This window comes from Hyperolius riggenbachi, chromosome 12 (genome assembly GCF_040937935.1).
Source record: "Hyperolius riggenbachi isolate aHypRig1 chromosome 12, aHypRig1.pri, whole genome shotgun sequence".
NCBI classification, from domain to species: Eukaryota; Metazoa; Chordata; class Amphibia; order Anura; family Hyperoliidae; genus Hyperolius; species Hyperolius riggenbachi.
The window spans coordinates 62,150,353-62,167,010 of record NC_090657.1 but is presented as its reverse complement, the minus strand read 5'-3'; the positions used below and the strand labels follow the sequence as shown (position 1 = coordinate 62,167,010).

At 51.3% G+C, this 16,658-nt stretch overlaps 1 protein-coding gene across 3 annotated transcripts in view; it reads right to left on the bottom strand.

Moving 5' to 3' along the window:
• Positions 1 to 1,418: 1,418 nt before the first annotated feature.
• The window catches only part of CCDC57 (coiled-coil domain containing 57), a 131,370-nt gene continuing 116,130 nt past the window's right edge, over positions 1,419 to 16,658 (bottom strand). For all 3 annotated transcript variants that reach the window (XM_068262320.1, XM_068262322.1, XM_068262321.1), the window contains exon 20: positions 1,419 to 1,679. In XM_068262320.1, the coding sequence (XP_068118421.1) occupies positions 1,504 to 1,679 (176 nt within the window). In that variant the 3' untranslated portion in view covers positions 1,419 to 1,503. The remainder of the gene's footprint in view (positions 1,680 to 16,658) is intronic.

Sequence of the window (16,658 nt, the reverse complement as noted above, 5' to 3'; positions counted from 1 at the left end):
CCTGGCATTTCCAGACTAGAGTTCTTCCTCTGTGCCACAATTTACCAATCAACCAATTATTGGTCTGAGCCATGGTTATGCGCTTTGAGTCCTACAGGACAAAAAAGCGCTTTACAAATATTGTTACTGTTGTAGCAATAGCCATAGCAACTGCTATGGGGCCCCGGAGCAGAGGGGGCCCAGGTGGTACTGGATGTGTTTATGATTAATTCTACTTTGTTTCTCCACCCTCTGACTTTGTCTATTAGCCCAAAGACTAAACAGTGTACATGGCACGAAAATGTAAATTGCCCAATCAACTTATATGCAGAGGGCAGGGGGTATTGCTCGAGTGCCCAGTTCTGATGGCCCCATGACAATGTTGCTATGGGGCCTCATAATTTTTAGGTACGCCACTGGGGAAGGGGGTTCGGGGGTGGGGTCTTCCATGCTATTATCACACTCAATCTATCTCATCAGCTGTTTTTTTTTTCATTAGCTGAGTGCACCATAGCGGATCTGACACAAATAGTACAAAATATAGGTAATAGGACAAAACAGAAGCTCCAGGAAGAATAAAAGAACACTAAGAACAATTTAAAAGAGGGAGGCAGTGGTGGACTTACCTCTCCATTGAAGACTCAAATTGTCAAATTCAGGTAAATTTTATTGTATACTCCATAACACAGTGCGACACGTTTTGCATGCGTCCGTGCCTGCTAAGAGCTCGTAATCCGTTTCTCCTGTTAAAGGCCCAAAGAAGCGGGGGAAATGCCTGCAAAACCCGTCGCACTGTTTTATAGATTATAAAATAAAATTTGCCTGAATTAGACAATTCGAGACTTCAATGGATATGCAGAAGAGAGTGCTGTCCTGCAGGAAAACCCATGTGCCCTGAAAGAAGAAGTGGTCAGCTCTATGCTCACCCCAAACCCACATCCACAGTGCCTAAAGTTGGTCACTAATGATCCAATTTTTAGCGGGAAAATCGTTCAAGCGTTCGGAAATTCTGATCGGAAGTGAAATTGTTCACTACACCACCAATAAACCAATCTTTGCTCCTATCTATCACGACCAAGAAGTAAATACAAATTTTGGTTTGACGAAAATTGAATCGGACGATTGTTTTTAGAATTGTTCGTAATCGATTGTGCCCATCAACTGAGATTGTTTACAACCAATCCGATCAGAATTTATGATCGCTCTAACGATTTTTTGCTAGAAATTGTACCGTTGGAGGCCACCTTAACCAGAGCCCAGATAAAGCACACCACAGCCAACAGCAAAGAGGACTATGTGGATAAATGGAGAAGTGAAATAGAGTCACAGTAGATAACCACACACCAGTCCCTACAGAGAGAACATCAATTGTCTCCATACCTTTTTGAATCTCCAAAACCCTAAAAAGAGGCAAATCCAATCAAGAGCAGAAACTGACGTTTGTTAAAAATAATTTAATCACAGATGATTGTGGTCAGAACTATCCATTGGATAGACGTATGATGTGTGACTCGTGGGGAACAGTCAGTCTCTGAGGTTGTAATTTCGGATCTTGGAGGTGTTGGCGGTTCCTCTGCTCCTCGGGTGCCCCGCAGACCGGCCGCTCTTCTCCGGGGTCTTCCTCGGTGCAGGCTGGGACCTCACAGAAGACGCCATCTTCCCCGGAATCTCCTCTTTCTGACGAATCTTCCCAGAAACCGCTGGACATTCAAACACAAATTCCCATCAATCAGGATTATATCACAGAGCAGGAAACAACCAGACTTCTCATCCACTTATTAAAACAAGATAATAGAACATTTCTCAAACGCTACCAAACTTCTCTTGGCTTTTCTATTGGGCAGATGTGAATCCGCACATGCAATAGTTGGAGGGCTGAATTAAAGGGAACCTGAAGTGGGAGGGATGTGGAGGCTGCCATATTTATTTCCTTACTTAAAGTGGAACTACAAGCTCTTTAAAATAAATAAATAAATAAATAAGAGTTTCACTTACCTGGAGCTTCTGCCAGCCCCCTGCAGCCGCCCTGTGCCCACGTCGCGACATACCGATCCTGCATGACCTCGCCGTGGCTCACTTTTCTTCACCTCGTGGAAGCCAACTTTAAGTCAACCTCCACTGCGCCCTGGCCACGTGTATCCTAGTATGCGCTCATGTGGCAAGGAGCATCCCGCGCAGGCGCAGTACGAGAAAATCTCTGCAAACTCTCTGCGCGAAGTGAAAGTGAGCTGTGGCGTGGGAATGGAGGATCGGTATGTCACATCGCGGGCACAGGGCGGCTGCAGGGGGCTGGCAGAAGCCCCAGGTAAATTAAACTCTTATTTTTTTCAAGACCTTTCAGTTCCACTTTAAGTGCAGTGAGGGAAGCCTTAAGATCCTATTGAAGCTACCCTCTGCGTTCTGTAGACCCCCCCCCCCCTTGCCGAGTGCGGACCCCCTGCATATTGGGGCAGCTCTCCTCTGTGACATGCGTAGTTGTGCGTATGTACAGTAAGCAAGAGCCGCTCCTGCATGGGCAGCTCTTGCCTACTGCGCATGCGCGACCGCGCTAATGCTAAAGGAGGTGCGTGGCCCGATAAGATTACAGCCAAGTGAGCGGGGACACCAGAATGCCAAGAGAAGTCTTAAAAGGAGTCTGAAAGTATCACTTTTTGTACCCGAGCTTCGGCTTGGCTACATTTTAAACAACACCAGTTCCCGGCCAGCCCTGCTGATCTCTCATGCATTAGTAGTGTCTGACTCGCTTGCATGCAGCTAAATTAGTCAGTCTTCAGTCAGAGCACCTGATTTTGTTCAGGGCTAAACATATCACAGACTGGTGTTGGTGTTTGGAATTCAGCATCGCGTGGTTCGGTACCCGAACAGCCACATTCAGCACCGGACAGCAGGACGGGGTGCGTTTTATTTAGCTCTGATATTTCCTGTAACTCACCCCATCCTGCTGTCCGGTGCTGAACACGGCTGTTCATGTTCCGAACCCCGCGGTGCTGAATTCCAACCCCAACGCTATTAGAGATACAGAATCAGCCAGGCAGCCTCATTGTACCCCTACAGTATGCCTCATATTGCTGGGCCACCAGCCAGCCTCACTGCACCTCTTGCCACAGCGATTGGGCCAGTTCACACTGGACAGATCGAAAACGGATCTGTGAAATAGATCCATTTTTATTGGGCATCAGTTTGAGACAGGCATGGGCAAACTCAGCCCTCCAGCTGTTACGGAACTACAAGTCCCACAATGCATTTGCCTTTATGAGTCATCACTGTGGCTGTCAGACTCCTGCAATGCATTGTGGGACTTGTAGTTTAACAGCTGGAGGGCCAAGTTTGCCCATGCCTGGTTTATGATCTGTGACTGGAACATTATCGTGAATGCATCTGTCAATCTGGAAAAATCACTCCCTCCCCAAACTTGTGGTCCGTTCGACCGAACGGGCTGCACGGATCCATTCCAAGGGAGCAGTGTGAACGGATTCTATTGATTAACATAGGATCTGTTCACATCAATTAGGATCTGGTCCGCTAAAGCGACTATTTATCAAAGTGGACCTGAACTCTTGCAAAGGACAGAAGGAAAAGACAGAGAAATGTACCCTGTGGGTATTCAGAGAGTTTAGCCTGTCTAATTCCCCCTCATTTGTGTCTAATCACAAGTGTAATTTGATCCCTCAGCTGTGTCAGCTGACTGCCTCAGCAGAGCAGCTAATTTGTAAAGACAGGATGTTAACCCCATGTCTGCTTCCATGAAACCAGGAAGTAGGCACACTGCAGATTTACTGCAGGATTAGTATCAGATGAAACAAAGTAATGTGTTTCTTTAAAGGTTATTATGCTGCTGCTTATCTTTCAGAGCAGAAAGGAAGTTCTGAGTTCAGTCCGCTTTAACCTCAACGTGAACCAGGCCTTATACGCCCGTATAATAGAAAACATACAAACTTGTAAAAGTATAATTGGAAAATGAACCCTAAAAATGCCTAGTAATTTACTAAGAAAGCATTATTTGCTAAAAACCAATACTATGTTCAGGAGAACTTAATGGTATGCAGGCAACACAGGCAGATAGCAGCATGTGGCTTTTATTATAGTTGTCACATTATTGCAAATGATAGCAAACTGCAGGCACATAATACAAAAACAGACAGTGAGTTGCAAAAGTATTCGGCCCCCTTGAAGTTTTCCACATTTTGTCATATTACTGCCACAAACATGAATCAATTTTATTGTAATTCCATGTGAAAGACCAATACAAAGTGGTGTACACGTGAGGAGTGGAACGAAAATCATACAGGATTCTAAATATTTTTTACAAATAAATAACTGCAAAGTGAGGTGTTGGTCTTTCATGTGGAATTCCAATAAAATTGATGCATGTTTGTGGCAGTAATGTGACAAAATGTGGAAAACTTCAAGGGGGCCGAATACTTTTGCAAACCCACTGTAACGACAGGCAGGTAATTTTCTGATCGTTTTCCGTTTTTTCTATGGAAATCAGAAAAATCAATCTTCATATCGGACATGCTGGAAATAATCGATCTGGCAGGTAAATCTGCCAAAAAATTGTATGGTGTGGATCCAGCATTAGGGCCTTTTTCCACTACCCTGCGATTTGCGATTTGATTCTGATCGCAAATTGCAAGGTACATTAAACTAATGGAAACTGCAGCAGCAATTTCCATTAGTGCGATCCGACTGCGATGCGATTTTGATCAAAACGCGATCGTGGTCCTGCCGCGTTTTGGATGCGATTGAGCTGTACTATAATAAGTATAGTAGCGCAATCGCACGGTGGAAATAGAAACGTGATTGCATTTCATAGTGGAAAAGAGCCCTTGGTGCTGTGTCCTCTCAGCAGATAGCAGGCAGTGCTTCTGTATGCTAGTGAATGATTTACCCACATTCAGCAATGCACGGCGTGTCAGCCAGACGGATCGCTCCGAATAGCCCAATAGCCTGATGTGAACAGTGTTGACATTGTGTCTGATGGGGAAATGCACACATAACCCAGAGGTTTGCTCTGTGTGGCCTGAGCCAATTGCAGGGCGAGATAACAAACGTCTGGTCTGCTGCAATATGATACAACGTTTACCAGTGCTGGAATATATGAGACAGTAACTAGCTGACTCCAGCATCTACAGGACCTTGCTGCAAAGTCATGATCTGGCAGATTCATATCAGGCCAAGTTATATCAGTTAAACTTTACACAGACCTGCAGTGAATAAATAGATACAGTATCTCACAAACGTGAGTACACCCCTCATATAGCTGTAACTAGTTTATATCTTTTCATAGGACAGCACTGAAGATAGGACACTGGGATGCAATGTAAGGTAGTCAGTGTACAGGACAGCTTTTATAGTGGTGGAAATTTGATGTCCCATCAAAATCACTCAACACCCAGCCATTATAAAGTGTACCTGAGATGGCGTTTGTGGGCCAATTTATACTTCCCCCATCCCTATGAGCTTCCTGGAGTCCCTCGCCATCCTCCCCGGCAGCTCCGTATTCTTAAAAACCTTCACGGTAGACGAATCAGTCAGGTCCAGTCGTGGAGTTTGTGCGCATGCATGGCTCAACATGCACGCACATCCCCACCATGCTCCCGTGCTAAGGAGTGATCTGCGCCAGCCCAGGGACGGGAGCTGGACGGCGGGTGTGCGCATGCATGGCTCAACATGCACGCACATCCCCACCATGCTCCCGTGCTAAGGAGTGATCTGCGCCAGCCCAGGGACGGGAGCTGGACGGCGGGTGCGCGCATGCATGGCTCAACATGCACGCACATCCCCACCATGCTCCCGTGCTAAGGAGTGATCTGCGCCAGCCCAGGGACGGGAGCTGGACGGCGGGTGCGCGCATGCATGGCTCAACATGCACGCACATCCCCACCATGCTCCCGTGCCCAGGAGTGATCTGCGCCAGCCCAGGGACGGGAGCTGGACGGCGGGTGCGCGCATGCATGGCTCAACATGCACGCACATCCCCACCATGCTCCCGTGCCCAGGAGTGATCTGCGCCAGCCCAGGGACGGGAGCTGGACGGCAGGTGTGCGCATGCATGGCTCAGCCGCACGCACACCCCCACCATGCTCCCGTGCCCAGGAGTGATCTGCGCCAGCCCAGGGACGGGAGCTGGACGGCAGGTGTGCGCATGCATGGCTCAACATGCACGCGCACCCCCACCATGCTCCCATGCCCAGGAGTGATCTGCACCTGCCCAAGGACGGGAGCTGGACGGCGGGTGCGCGCATGCATGGCTCAGCCGCACGCACACCCCCACCATGCTCCCGTGCCCAGGAGTGATCTGCGCCTGCCCAGGGACGGGAGCTGGACGGCGGGTGCGCGCATGCATGGCTCAGCCGCACGCACGCCCCCACCATGCTCCCGTGCCCAGGAGTGATCTGCACCTGCCCAGGGACGGGAGCTGGACGGCGGGTGCGCGCATGTATGGCTCAGCCTCACGCACACCCCCACCATGCTCCCGTGCCCAGGAGTGATCTGCGCCTGCCCAGGGACGGGAGCTGGACGGCGGGTGCGCGCATGCATGGCTCAGCCGCACGCACATCCCCACCATGCTCCCGTGCCCAGGAGTGATCTGCACCTGTCCAGGGACGGGAGCTGGACGGCGGGTGTGCGCATGCATGGCTCAACATGCACGCACATCCCCACCATGCTCCCGTGCCCAGGAGTGATCTGCGCCTGCCCAGGGACGGGAGCTGGACGGCAGGTGTGCGCATGCATGGCTCAACATGCATGCACACCCTCACCATGCTCCCGTGCCCAGGAGTGATCTGCGCCAGCCCAGGGACGGGAGCTGGACGGCGAGTGTGCGCATGCTTGGCTCAACATGCATGCACACCCTCACCATGCTCCCGTGCCCAGGAGTGATCTGCGCCAGCCCAGGGACGAGAGCTGGATGGCGGGTGTGCGCATGCATGGCTCAACATGCACGCACACCCCCACCATGCTCCCGTGCCCAGGAGTGATCTGCGCCTGCCCAGGGACGGGAGCTGGACGGCAGGTGTGCGCATGCATGGCTCAACCGCATGCACACCCCCACCATGCTCCCGTGCCCAGGAGTGATCTGCGCCTGCCCAGGGACCGGAGCTGGACGGCGGGTGCGCGCATGCATGGCTCAGCCGCACGCACACCCCCACCATGCTCCCATGCCCAGGAGTGATCTGCGCCTGCCCAGGGACAAGAGCTGGACGGCGGGGGTGCGCATGCATGGCTCAACATGCATGCACACCCTCACCATGCTCCCGTGCCCAGGAGTGATCTGCGCCAGCCCAGGGACGGGAGCTGGACGGCGGGTGTGCGCATGCTTGGCTCAACATGCATGCACACCCTCACCATGCTCCCGTGCCCAGGAGTGATCTGCACCTGCCCAGGGACGAGAGCTGGACGGCGGGTGTGCGCATGCATGGCTCAACATGCACGCACACCCCCACCATGCTCCCGTGCCCAGGAGTGATCTGCACCTGCCCAGGGACGGGAGCTGGACGGCGGGTGCGCGCATGCATGGCTCAGCCGCACGCACACCCCCACCATGCTCCCGTGCCCAGGAGTGATCTGCGCCTGCCCAGGGACGGGAGCTGGACGGCGGGTGCGCGCATGCATGGCTCAGCCGCACGCACACCCCCACCATGCTCCCGTGCCCAGGAGTGATCTGCGCCTGCCCAGGGACGGGAGCTGGACGGCGGGTGTGCGCATGCATAGCTCAACTGCACGCGCACCCCCACCATGCTCCCATGCCCAGGAGTGATCTGCACCTGCCCAGGGACGGGAGCTGGACGGCGGGTGCGCGCATGCATGGCTCAGCCGCACGCACACCCCCACCATGCTCCCGTGCCCAGGAGTGATCTGCGCCTGCCCAGGGACGGGAGCTGGACGGCGGGTGCGCGCATGCATGGCTCAGCCGCACGCACACCCCCACCATGCTCCCGTGCCCAGGAGTGATCTGCACCTGCCCAGGGACGGGAGCTGGACGGCGGGTGCGCGCATGTATGGCTCAGCCGCACGCACACCCCCACCATGCTCCCGTGCCCAGGAGTGATCTGCGCCTGCCCAGGGACGGGAGCTGGACGGCAGGTGTGCGCATGCATGGCTCAACATGCATGCACACCCTCACCATGCTCCCGTGCCCAGGAGTGATCTGCGCCAGCCCAGGGACGGGAGCTGGACGGCGGGTGCGCGCATGTATGGCTCAGCCTCACGCACACCCCCACCATGCTCCCGTGCCCAGGAGTGATCTGCGCCTGCCCAGGGACGGGAGCTGGACGGCGGGTGCGCGCATGCATGGCTCAACATGCATGCACACCCTCACCATGCTCCCGTGCCCAGGAGTGATCTGCGCCAGCCCAGGGACGGGAGCTGGACGGCGGGTGTGCGCATGCTTGGCTCAACATGCATGCACACCCTCACCATGCTCCCGTGCCCAGGAGTGATCTGCGCCAGCCCAGGGACGAGAGCTGGATGGCGGGTGTGCGCATGCATGGCTCAACATGCACGCACACCCCCACCATGCTCCCGTGCCCAGGAGTGATCTGCGCCTGCCCAGGGACAAGAGCTGGACGGCGGGGGTGCGCATGCATGGCTCAACATGCACGCACACCCCCACCATGCTCCCGTGCCCAGGAGTGATCTGCGCCAGCCCAGGGACGGGAGCTGGACGGCGGGTGCGCGCATGCATGGCTCAGCCGCACGCACACCCCCACCATGCTCCCGTGCCCAGGAGTGATCTGCGCCTGCCCAGGGACAAGAGCTGGACGGCGGGTGTGCGCATGCATGGCTCAACATGCACGCACACCCCCACCATGCTCCCGTGCCCAGGAGTGATCTGCACCTGCCCAGGGACGGGAGCTGGACGGCGGGTGCGCGCATGCATGGCTCAGCCGCACGCACACCCCCACCATGCTCCCGTGCCCAGGAGTGATCTGCGCCTGCCCAGGGACGGGAGCTGGACGGCGGGTGCGCGCATGCATGGCTCAGCCGCCCGCACACCCCCACCATGCTCCCGTGCCCAGGAGTGATCTGCGCCTGCCCAGGGACGGGAGCTGGACGGCGGGTGCGCGCATGCATGGCTCAGCCGCACGCACACCCCCACCATGCTCCCGTGCCCAGGAGTGATCTGCGCCTGCCCAGGGACGGGAGCTGGACGGCGGGTGTGCGCATGCATAGCTCAACTGCACGCGCACCCCCACCATGCTCCCGTGCCCAGGAGTGATCTGCACCTGCCCAGGGACGGGAGCTGGACGGCGGGTGCGCGCATGCATGGCTCAGCCGCACGCACACCCCCACCATGCTCCCGTGCCCAGGAGTGATCTGCGCCTGCCCAGGGACGGGAGCTGGACGGCAGGTGCGCGCATGCATGGCTCAGCCGCATGCACACCCCCACCATGCTCCCGTGCCCAGGTGTGATCTGCACCTGCCCAGGGACGGGAGCTGGACGGCGGGTGCGCGCATGTATGGCTCAGCCGCACGCACACCCCCACCATGCTCCCGTGCCCAGGAGTGATCTGCGCCTGCCCAGGGACGGGAGCTGGACGGCGGGTGTGCGCATGGCGGAGTCACGTATGCTCAGAAGAGCGCGTCCAGTCTACCAGGAAGGATTCTAAGAGAACAGAAGGGCCGGGGATGGCGCTGAGTGACTCCAGACAGCTCATAGGGATGGAGGAAGCCCCAGGCAAGTATAACTTGGCCCATATATGCCATCCCAGGTTCCCTTTAATGTCTAAACTGCTGGCAACAAAAAGTGAGTACTCTCCTAAGTAAGGTCAAAATTCTGTTCAGTTAGGCATTTTCCCTCCACAGGGTCATGTTCAGGGCTGGATTTGTACTCTTTATTGCCCAAGGCCACTGTCAGCAGCCACCCCCCTTCACTACAGGTAGTAAGATGACCCTCCCCCCCCTCTCCAGTATAGAATAGGCAGGCCCGGATTTACTTTACAGGAACCTATAGGCACAGATGTCCTGGCACCCTAGACTTCAGCCTCGATAAACCTACAAACCCTCACAGAACCGCACCGCAAGTGTGCTGGCTGCCCCAGCTGTCACATCTCCCATACTTCCCTTGCCCATCATAGGTCGCTATAGGTGCCCCTTAGTATTAGGTAGCCAGAAATACCCTCATTATTAAGTAACTAGTGGTGCCCCCAAGTATGAGGTAGATAGAGGAACCTCAGTACTAAGTAGCTAGAGGTGACCCTGACTCATCACTCATCAGTGAAATGCAGAGAGCAGGGTGAGTAAATTCTCATTTACACTCTCATCAGGACTCTGCATAGGTAAGGAGGGAGGGAGGCGCTCAGAGAGGCAAGGGAGCCGCCTTTCCATCATCAGGCGTCTGTAGGCACGTGCCTACTGTGCCTTATGGTAAATGTGGCCCTGAGAATAGGTGAACCCCCTCTAGTTTAGATAGCCTGATGACCCACCCTTCCCTCCAGTATAGGTATCCTGATTACTACCCCCCCCCTCCAGAATAAGAAGGCAGATACTCATCTCCCTCTTCTGAATAGACAGCCTGATAGTGGTTTAGACAGTAATGGCTGTGTGTTGAGTTATTTTGATGAGACAGCAAATATACATTACAAGTTGTACACTCACTACTTCACACTGCATCAGAGTGTCCTATCTTCAGTGTTGTGCCATGAAAAAAAATATTTACATATTTACAAAAATGTGAGGGTTATACTCCCTTTTGTGAGATACTGTAAGTAAACACAACATTTCCACATACATTCCTCTGTGAAGAAACTTACGGAACTCAAGAGGTTCATCAACCTACAGAGAAAAGCTTTTCAGAAGTTAAGGAATACAGGTCTGCACGACTTTCCTCACCATCAGTGATACAGTTTTTGGTCTTTATGGCTGTCTGGACCCCTGTTGGTTAGTATGGTACCCACCAAATGACAGGGGAAGTTGTGGGAGGAAAGTTACAGCAAATATGGACAAGATGCTAAAGGATAGAGATGTCACTTAACCAACTAAGGATAGATAGAGCTATGGTCTTTCCATTAGTAACATATGGCTGTGAAAGTTGTACTATAAAATAAGGTAATGTGTTGAAAAATGGATGCTTTTGAATTGTGGGTGAGGAGAAGGCTACTGAGTTTCCTGGACTACTAGTAGAAAATCTAATGAGTTAATAAATGAAATGAGGTCAGATAGTTCACTAGGGTTGATACTACTATTAAAACTCAAATACAGGCAGTCCCCGCTTTACAAACGAGATAGGGACTGTAGGTTGGTTCTTAACCTGAATCTGTTCTTAAGTCGGAACATTGTCCCACCTCTGTTGCCCCCTAGCCTCACAGAGCTCCCCCCTCAAGAGCAACAGTGCTGGACTCACCTTTAAGCCCAAGTACAGTGCTGTCCATCTATCCACTCCTCCTCCTGCAGCCTCTAGTGCACGGCACTTCTTCCTGTAGGTCACATGAAACACAGGAAGAGGTGCTGTGTACAAGAGCAAGCAGGTGGTGGAGAGCTGACGATGTACAGAGCTGGACTTTGGAGGCGAGATCTGCACTGCTGCTGACGAGCACACACAGGAAGTTTGAAGTTGCTCATTCAAACTTCCCCCATGCAGAAATGACGTCCTCGCGATGGGATTGGGTCATTTGTACCAGCGGTTCATTCGCATGTCGAGTGTACATAACTCGGGAACTACCTGTACTTTGGTCACATATCGAGAACACTGGATTCTTTGGAGAAACCCTTGATGCTTGGAAAAATTGAAGAGGAGGGCAGAGGCTTAGATAGACAGCATATGTGAAGCTATGGGCATGCCTAGGCAACAGCTGAAAGAAGCAGTGATTGACAGATACATTTGGCATGCAAAAGTACGCAGGGGTCAAACCCAAACCCCCCCCCCCCCCCCCCCCCACGAGTAATTTGGGGATTCGGCAATCGTCAGACCGCAAATTACATCTCCCTGAGTTGCTACAATTCAAAGGGGGAATAGCATTTAATGTCATTCGGCTCACCGTCAGCGCAATAATACGTACGCGATAGGGGAGGTTTGGGGTTCTGTTAGGTAACTTCTAGGGAGAGGTCAAGGTTTGCAAAAAAAACAACAAAAAACCCCAAATAATAATAATCCTGGAGCTGGGATATCACTATAAGGCATCACATGTACAGATGATGCCCGGGCCTTGCTTTTTGCCCCATTAGCAGATAATATTAATCAGTGCCATGCTGCTGGTGTATGCTCTGGTGAGTGCTCAGCGATTGGGACACAGATTTTGGCAGCACACGTAATGGGAGAGCAGCGATTGCAGTCTGGCTCCTCTGTCACACAGATAACGCAAGCATGCTTTGTGCAATACAGACTCTACCAGCACAAAAACAAACAGGAGCTGAAGGTAATGACCTGCAGTAACACCTTCCCCTCCCCCCCCCCCCCTTCTTTCCCGGCCAGACGCTGTGGAGAGAGGATTGCAGGCAAATAAAAGGCTGGAAATTATCATCCACTTCTTATGAAACAGATTACCATGACCTTTCTAAACACTTATATCGAAGTATCACTCCGCTTTCACAACAATAACAGAAAAATTAATCAGCCATGTACACTGCAAGTGTCTGTGGGGGACATTTATCTGACACAAAATATTGGTAGGTTTTTAGAAATCCGTGCAGAACTGTCTCAGATATCTTAAAGGAAACATCAGGGAAAAGGAAGTAAACCAGATTTACTTACCGGAGGCTTCCTCCAGCCCCTGGAAGCTTATGTGTCCCTCGCCGCCGAGAGTAAGTCTGGTTTACCTCGTTTTCCCTGATGTTTCCTTAAAGGGAACCTAAACTGAGAAGGATATGGATTTTTCCTTTTAAAATAATACCAGTTCCCTGACTCTCCAACTGATCCTGTGTCTCTAATACTTTAAAGGCTCGTACACACATCGTTTTTTTTTAAACGACCCGTCGTTTGGACGTCCGGCCATTCAGTCGTTCGGACGTCAAATCGGGCGTGTGTACAGTCCGTTGTTCAGCTGATAAGACTGGACTTGAACAATCAGCCGGATCGTTCAAGACCAGTCTTATCAGCTGAATGACGGACTGTACACACGCCCGATTTGACGTCCAGACGACTGAACGGCTGGACGTCCAAACGACGGGTTGTTTAAAAAAAATCTGACGCGTGTACGAGCCTTTAGCCACAGCCCCTCAATGAGCATGCAGATCAGGTGCTCTGACTGAAGTCAGACTGGATTAGCAGCACGGTGGCGTAGTGGTTAGCTCTCTCGCCTTGCAGCGCTGGGTCCCTGGTTCGAATCCCAGCCAGGGCACTATCTGCAAAGAGTTTGTATGTTCTCTCCGTGTCTGCGTGGGTTTCCTCTGGGCACTCCGGTTTCCTCCCACATTCCAAAAACACACGGATAAGTTAATTGGCTCCCCCTAAAATTGGCCCTAGACTACAGTACTTACACTACATAATATAGACATATGGCAATGGTAGGGATTAGATTGTGAGCTCCTTTGAGGGACAGTTAGTGACAAGATATATATATACATTGTACAGCGCTGCGTAATATGTCGGCGCTATATAAATACTAAATAATAATAATAATGCTTATTTCAGGTGTGTGATTCAGTCAATACTGCAGCCACAGAGATCAGCAAAACCGCCAGGCAACTGGTACTGTCTCAAAGGAAACATCCCTATCCCTCTCAGTTAAGGTCCCCTTTAAATAAATCATTAAATCGTGCAGTTTCCTTCTTAAACTGTTCCTAAATAGGAGGCGTTAGGAAGGTTTCTCAGACAGTGCAGTGTGTGAGGGAAATTGCTGTTGCAGAGGTAACCAATACATCCGCTGTATTGATACAGTCAGGCTCTGAGAGGAATTCAAAAGGAGTAACAAATCATGCCTAGGCTGGACTGCACAATCTGTAGAAGTGCTATTAATCACTTCTTAGTCTGTGGGAGTCTAGGGATGTATTTGCACCTTTCTTAAAGAGAACCAGAGACAAATGAATATATAGATTTATACATACCTGTGGCTTCCTCCAGCCCCATCAGCCTGAATCGCTCCCACGCCGCATTTCTCCGCTGCCTCTATTCGCCATTACCGGGTCCCGTCATTTCGGCCAGTCGACGCCAGCCCAGTGCACTCCCTCCGTACTGTGCAGGCGCATGCATAAAGAGATGGGAGTCCCTGTGGATGCGGAAAACTGGCCACGTACGGCGGAAATGACGGGACCCGGTACCGGCGGATAGAGGCAGTGGAGAAAGGCGGCGTGGGAGCGATCCAGGCTGATGGGGCAGGAGGAAGCCCCAAGGTATGTATAAAATCTTTTTCCATTTTTAAGGTTTCTTCATCTCTGGTTCCCTTTACTGTAGCGCAGTTCTAGAAATTCACACTAAACTGCTGCTATTAAGTAGGATTTAAGAAGTTTATTATCATGAAGAACAGTTACCTCTACTGGTTAGAACTGTTTAAAGGACGACTAGTGTGAAGAATATGGAGGCTGCCATGTTTATTTCCTTTTAAATAATACCAGTTGCCTAACAGTCCTGTTGATCTTTTAGGCTAAAGTAGTGTCTGAATCACACCTGAAACAAGCATGCAGCTAATCTTGTCAGATCTGACAATAATGTCAGAAACACCAAGTATGCTGCATGCTTGTTCAGGGTCTATGGCTAAAAGTATTAAAGGCAGAGGGTCAGCTGGACAGCCAGGCAACTGGTATTGCCTAAAAGGAAATCAATATGGCAGCCTCCAAGTCCCTCTTGCTTCATTCGAAAACTGTCGGTAATGTTTGATAAATCTGGCCCTCTGTGCTCTAGACCCGACTATAAAGCTCTGAATCTACTCCTCATTCATTCAGTTGACTGACTCTTCGTGCCCATACATACTTCTGCACAGCAGATGTCTCTGTCAATCACTGCTTTTTTCAGCTGTTTGCATAGGCAGATTAGATTGTCAGCCTTCGGGCAGGGTTCGCCTCATGTCTCCAGCCCCTGGCAGCCGATATGTCCCTCACCACAGCTCCGCTTGCCCCTGTTCCCCGACGGTGCGCAGGACGCGTACCCATTAAAAAGCCGCCGGGAGACTTGGGCGCAGGGTATAGCCAGTATATGGCTAACCCTGCTCCTGCACACCTCCCGGCGGTTTTAATTACTATTCCCCCTCCGGGCCCTCCAGCAATCGCTGGCGGACGAATTAAAGCGTTTTATAAGTAACTTCACCCCTGTCTTCTGACGGCGCCAAGTTACTCAGTGTGCGCCGCTATATACTTTTATGGAGGCATGCAGGAAGCTGTGGTTATTCTATGGGGCATGCTGGGAGTTGTGGTGCCTAAATGGAAGGCCTGTGGGAGCATGGGAGGGGGTGCACTAGAAGGTCAGGGAATGCTATGGGAATGCCAGAAAACCTGGAGGCAGGCCAGCCGCCCAGCAGAAAGCCAGAGCAGCCAGCACAGAAGCCAGGTAACTCTGCCTAGTTAGGTTTGAGTGATACTGCCTATATATGTGATATGCTACATTTTTGGTATTATTATTATTATTATTATTATTGTATTAATGGAGAGGGGGCCTCATCCAACATTTTGTTGGGTAGGCCTACTTAGACCACTGTTAAGTTCATGTAAATTTGGCTCCACCCATGACCACACCCACATTCTGTTGTATGTCCAATCCCATTTCCATCTGGAGTGCCCAAAAGTGCCCCGGATCTGTTGGGGGTCCTAGCAACGCCTTTGGTTTTAAATACTAACTAAAATAAAGATTTTAAGGTTTTATACGGTATAACGCTATGGAAGTGGCTGGATAGTATACTGGTTAAGGGCTCCGCCTCTGACACAGGAGACCGGGGTTAAAATCTCGGCTCTGCCTGTTCAGTAAGCCAGCACCTATTCAGTAGGAGACCTTGGGCAAGTCTTCCTAACACTGCTACCGCCTATAGAGCGCACCGTAGTGGCTGCAGCTCTGGCGCTTTGAGTCCGTCTGGAGAAAAGCGTGATATAAATGTTCTGTTTCACTCTGTCCTGAGGTATAGGCCAATATACTTGGAGTGTTGGGAGACCAGGTACCTGAAGTGCTGGGGTTTCCAGGAGTGGAAGCGCAGTATAACCCATCTAATAGGGGTTACATGTCATTCTGTGAGCTTGTTCCCTGATGGGTGCCCTGGTGGTGTGTGAACTCCCATAATACACCTGTGTATTGCATGAACTGGAAACTGGTTATAGGACTATGAATATTGTTACTTTATATAAGGACAAGTGTCAGTGAAATGATGTGCGCTTATCCATTATGATAACAATCCTACTAACTATCGGACCTTTACATGAGCATTGGTTGATTAACAAAACGGTAGCGCCTGGTGGAATACTAGCCCAACATGAAGTGAACATAAAAGTCTATGCAGACTCAGTCATATACGGGACACAAACCGGGTACCCCAAGCTGAGGGTGAGCTCCACTAAAGACAGTTAATGAGATGCTAAAAACTCAAGCTTAAATGCTCTTGTATGCAGCTTGGTAATAAGCCAATAAAAAACAGCAGGAAACCCACAAAATTAGTTAATTTCCTTGCTGAATATAAATTTGCTTTAATTTTGAACACAAGTCAGACTTCTTTGCACCCCTCTGACTGTCTCTACTAACCACTTAGCCACCAAGCATGTCATTTTGAAAACTTAAAGGAAACCAGAGCTCAGCAAGTATAAAAGTTTTATACATACCTGGG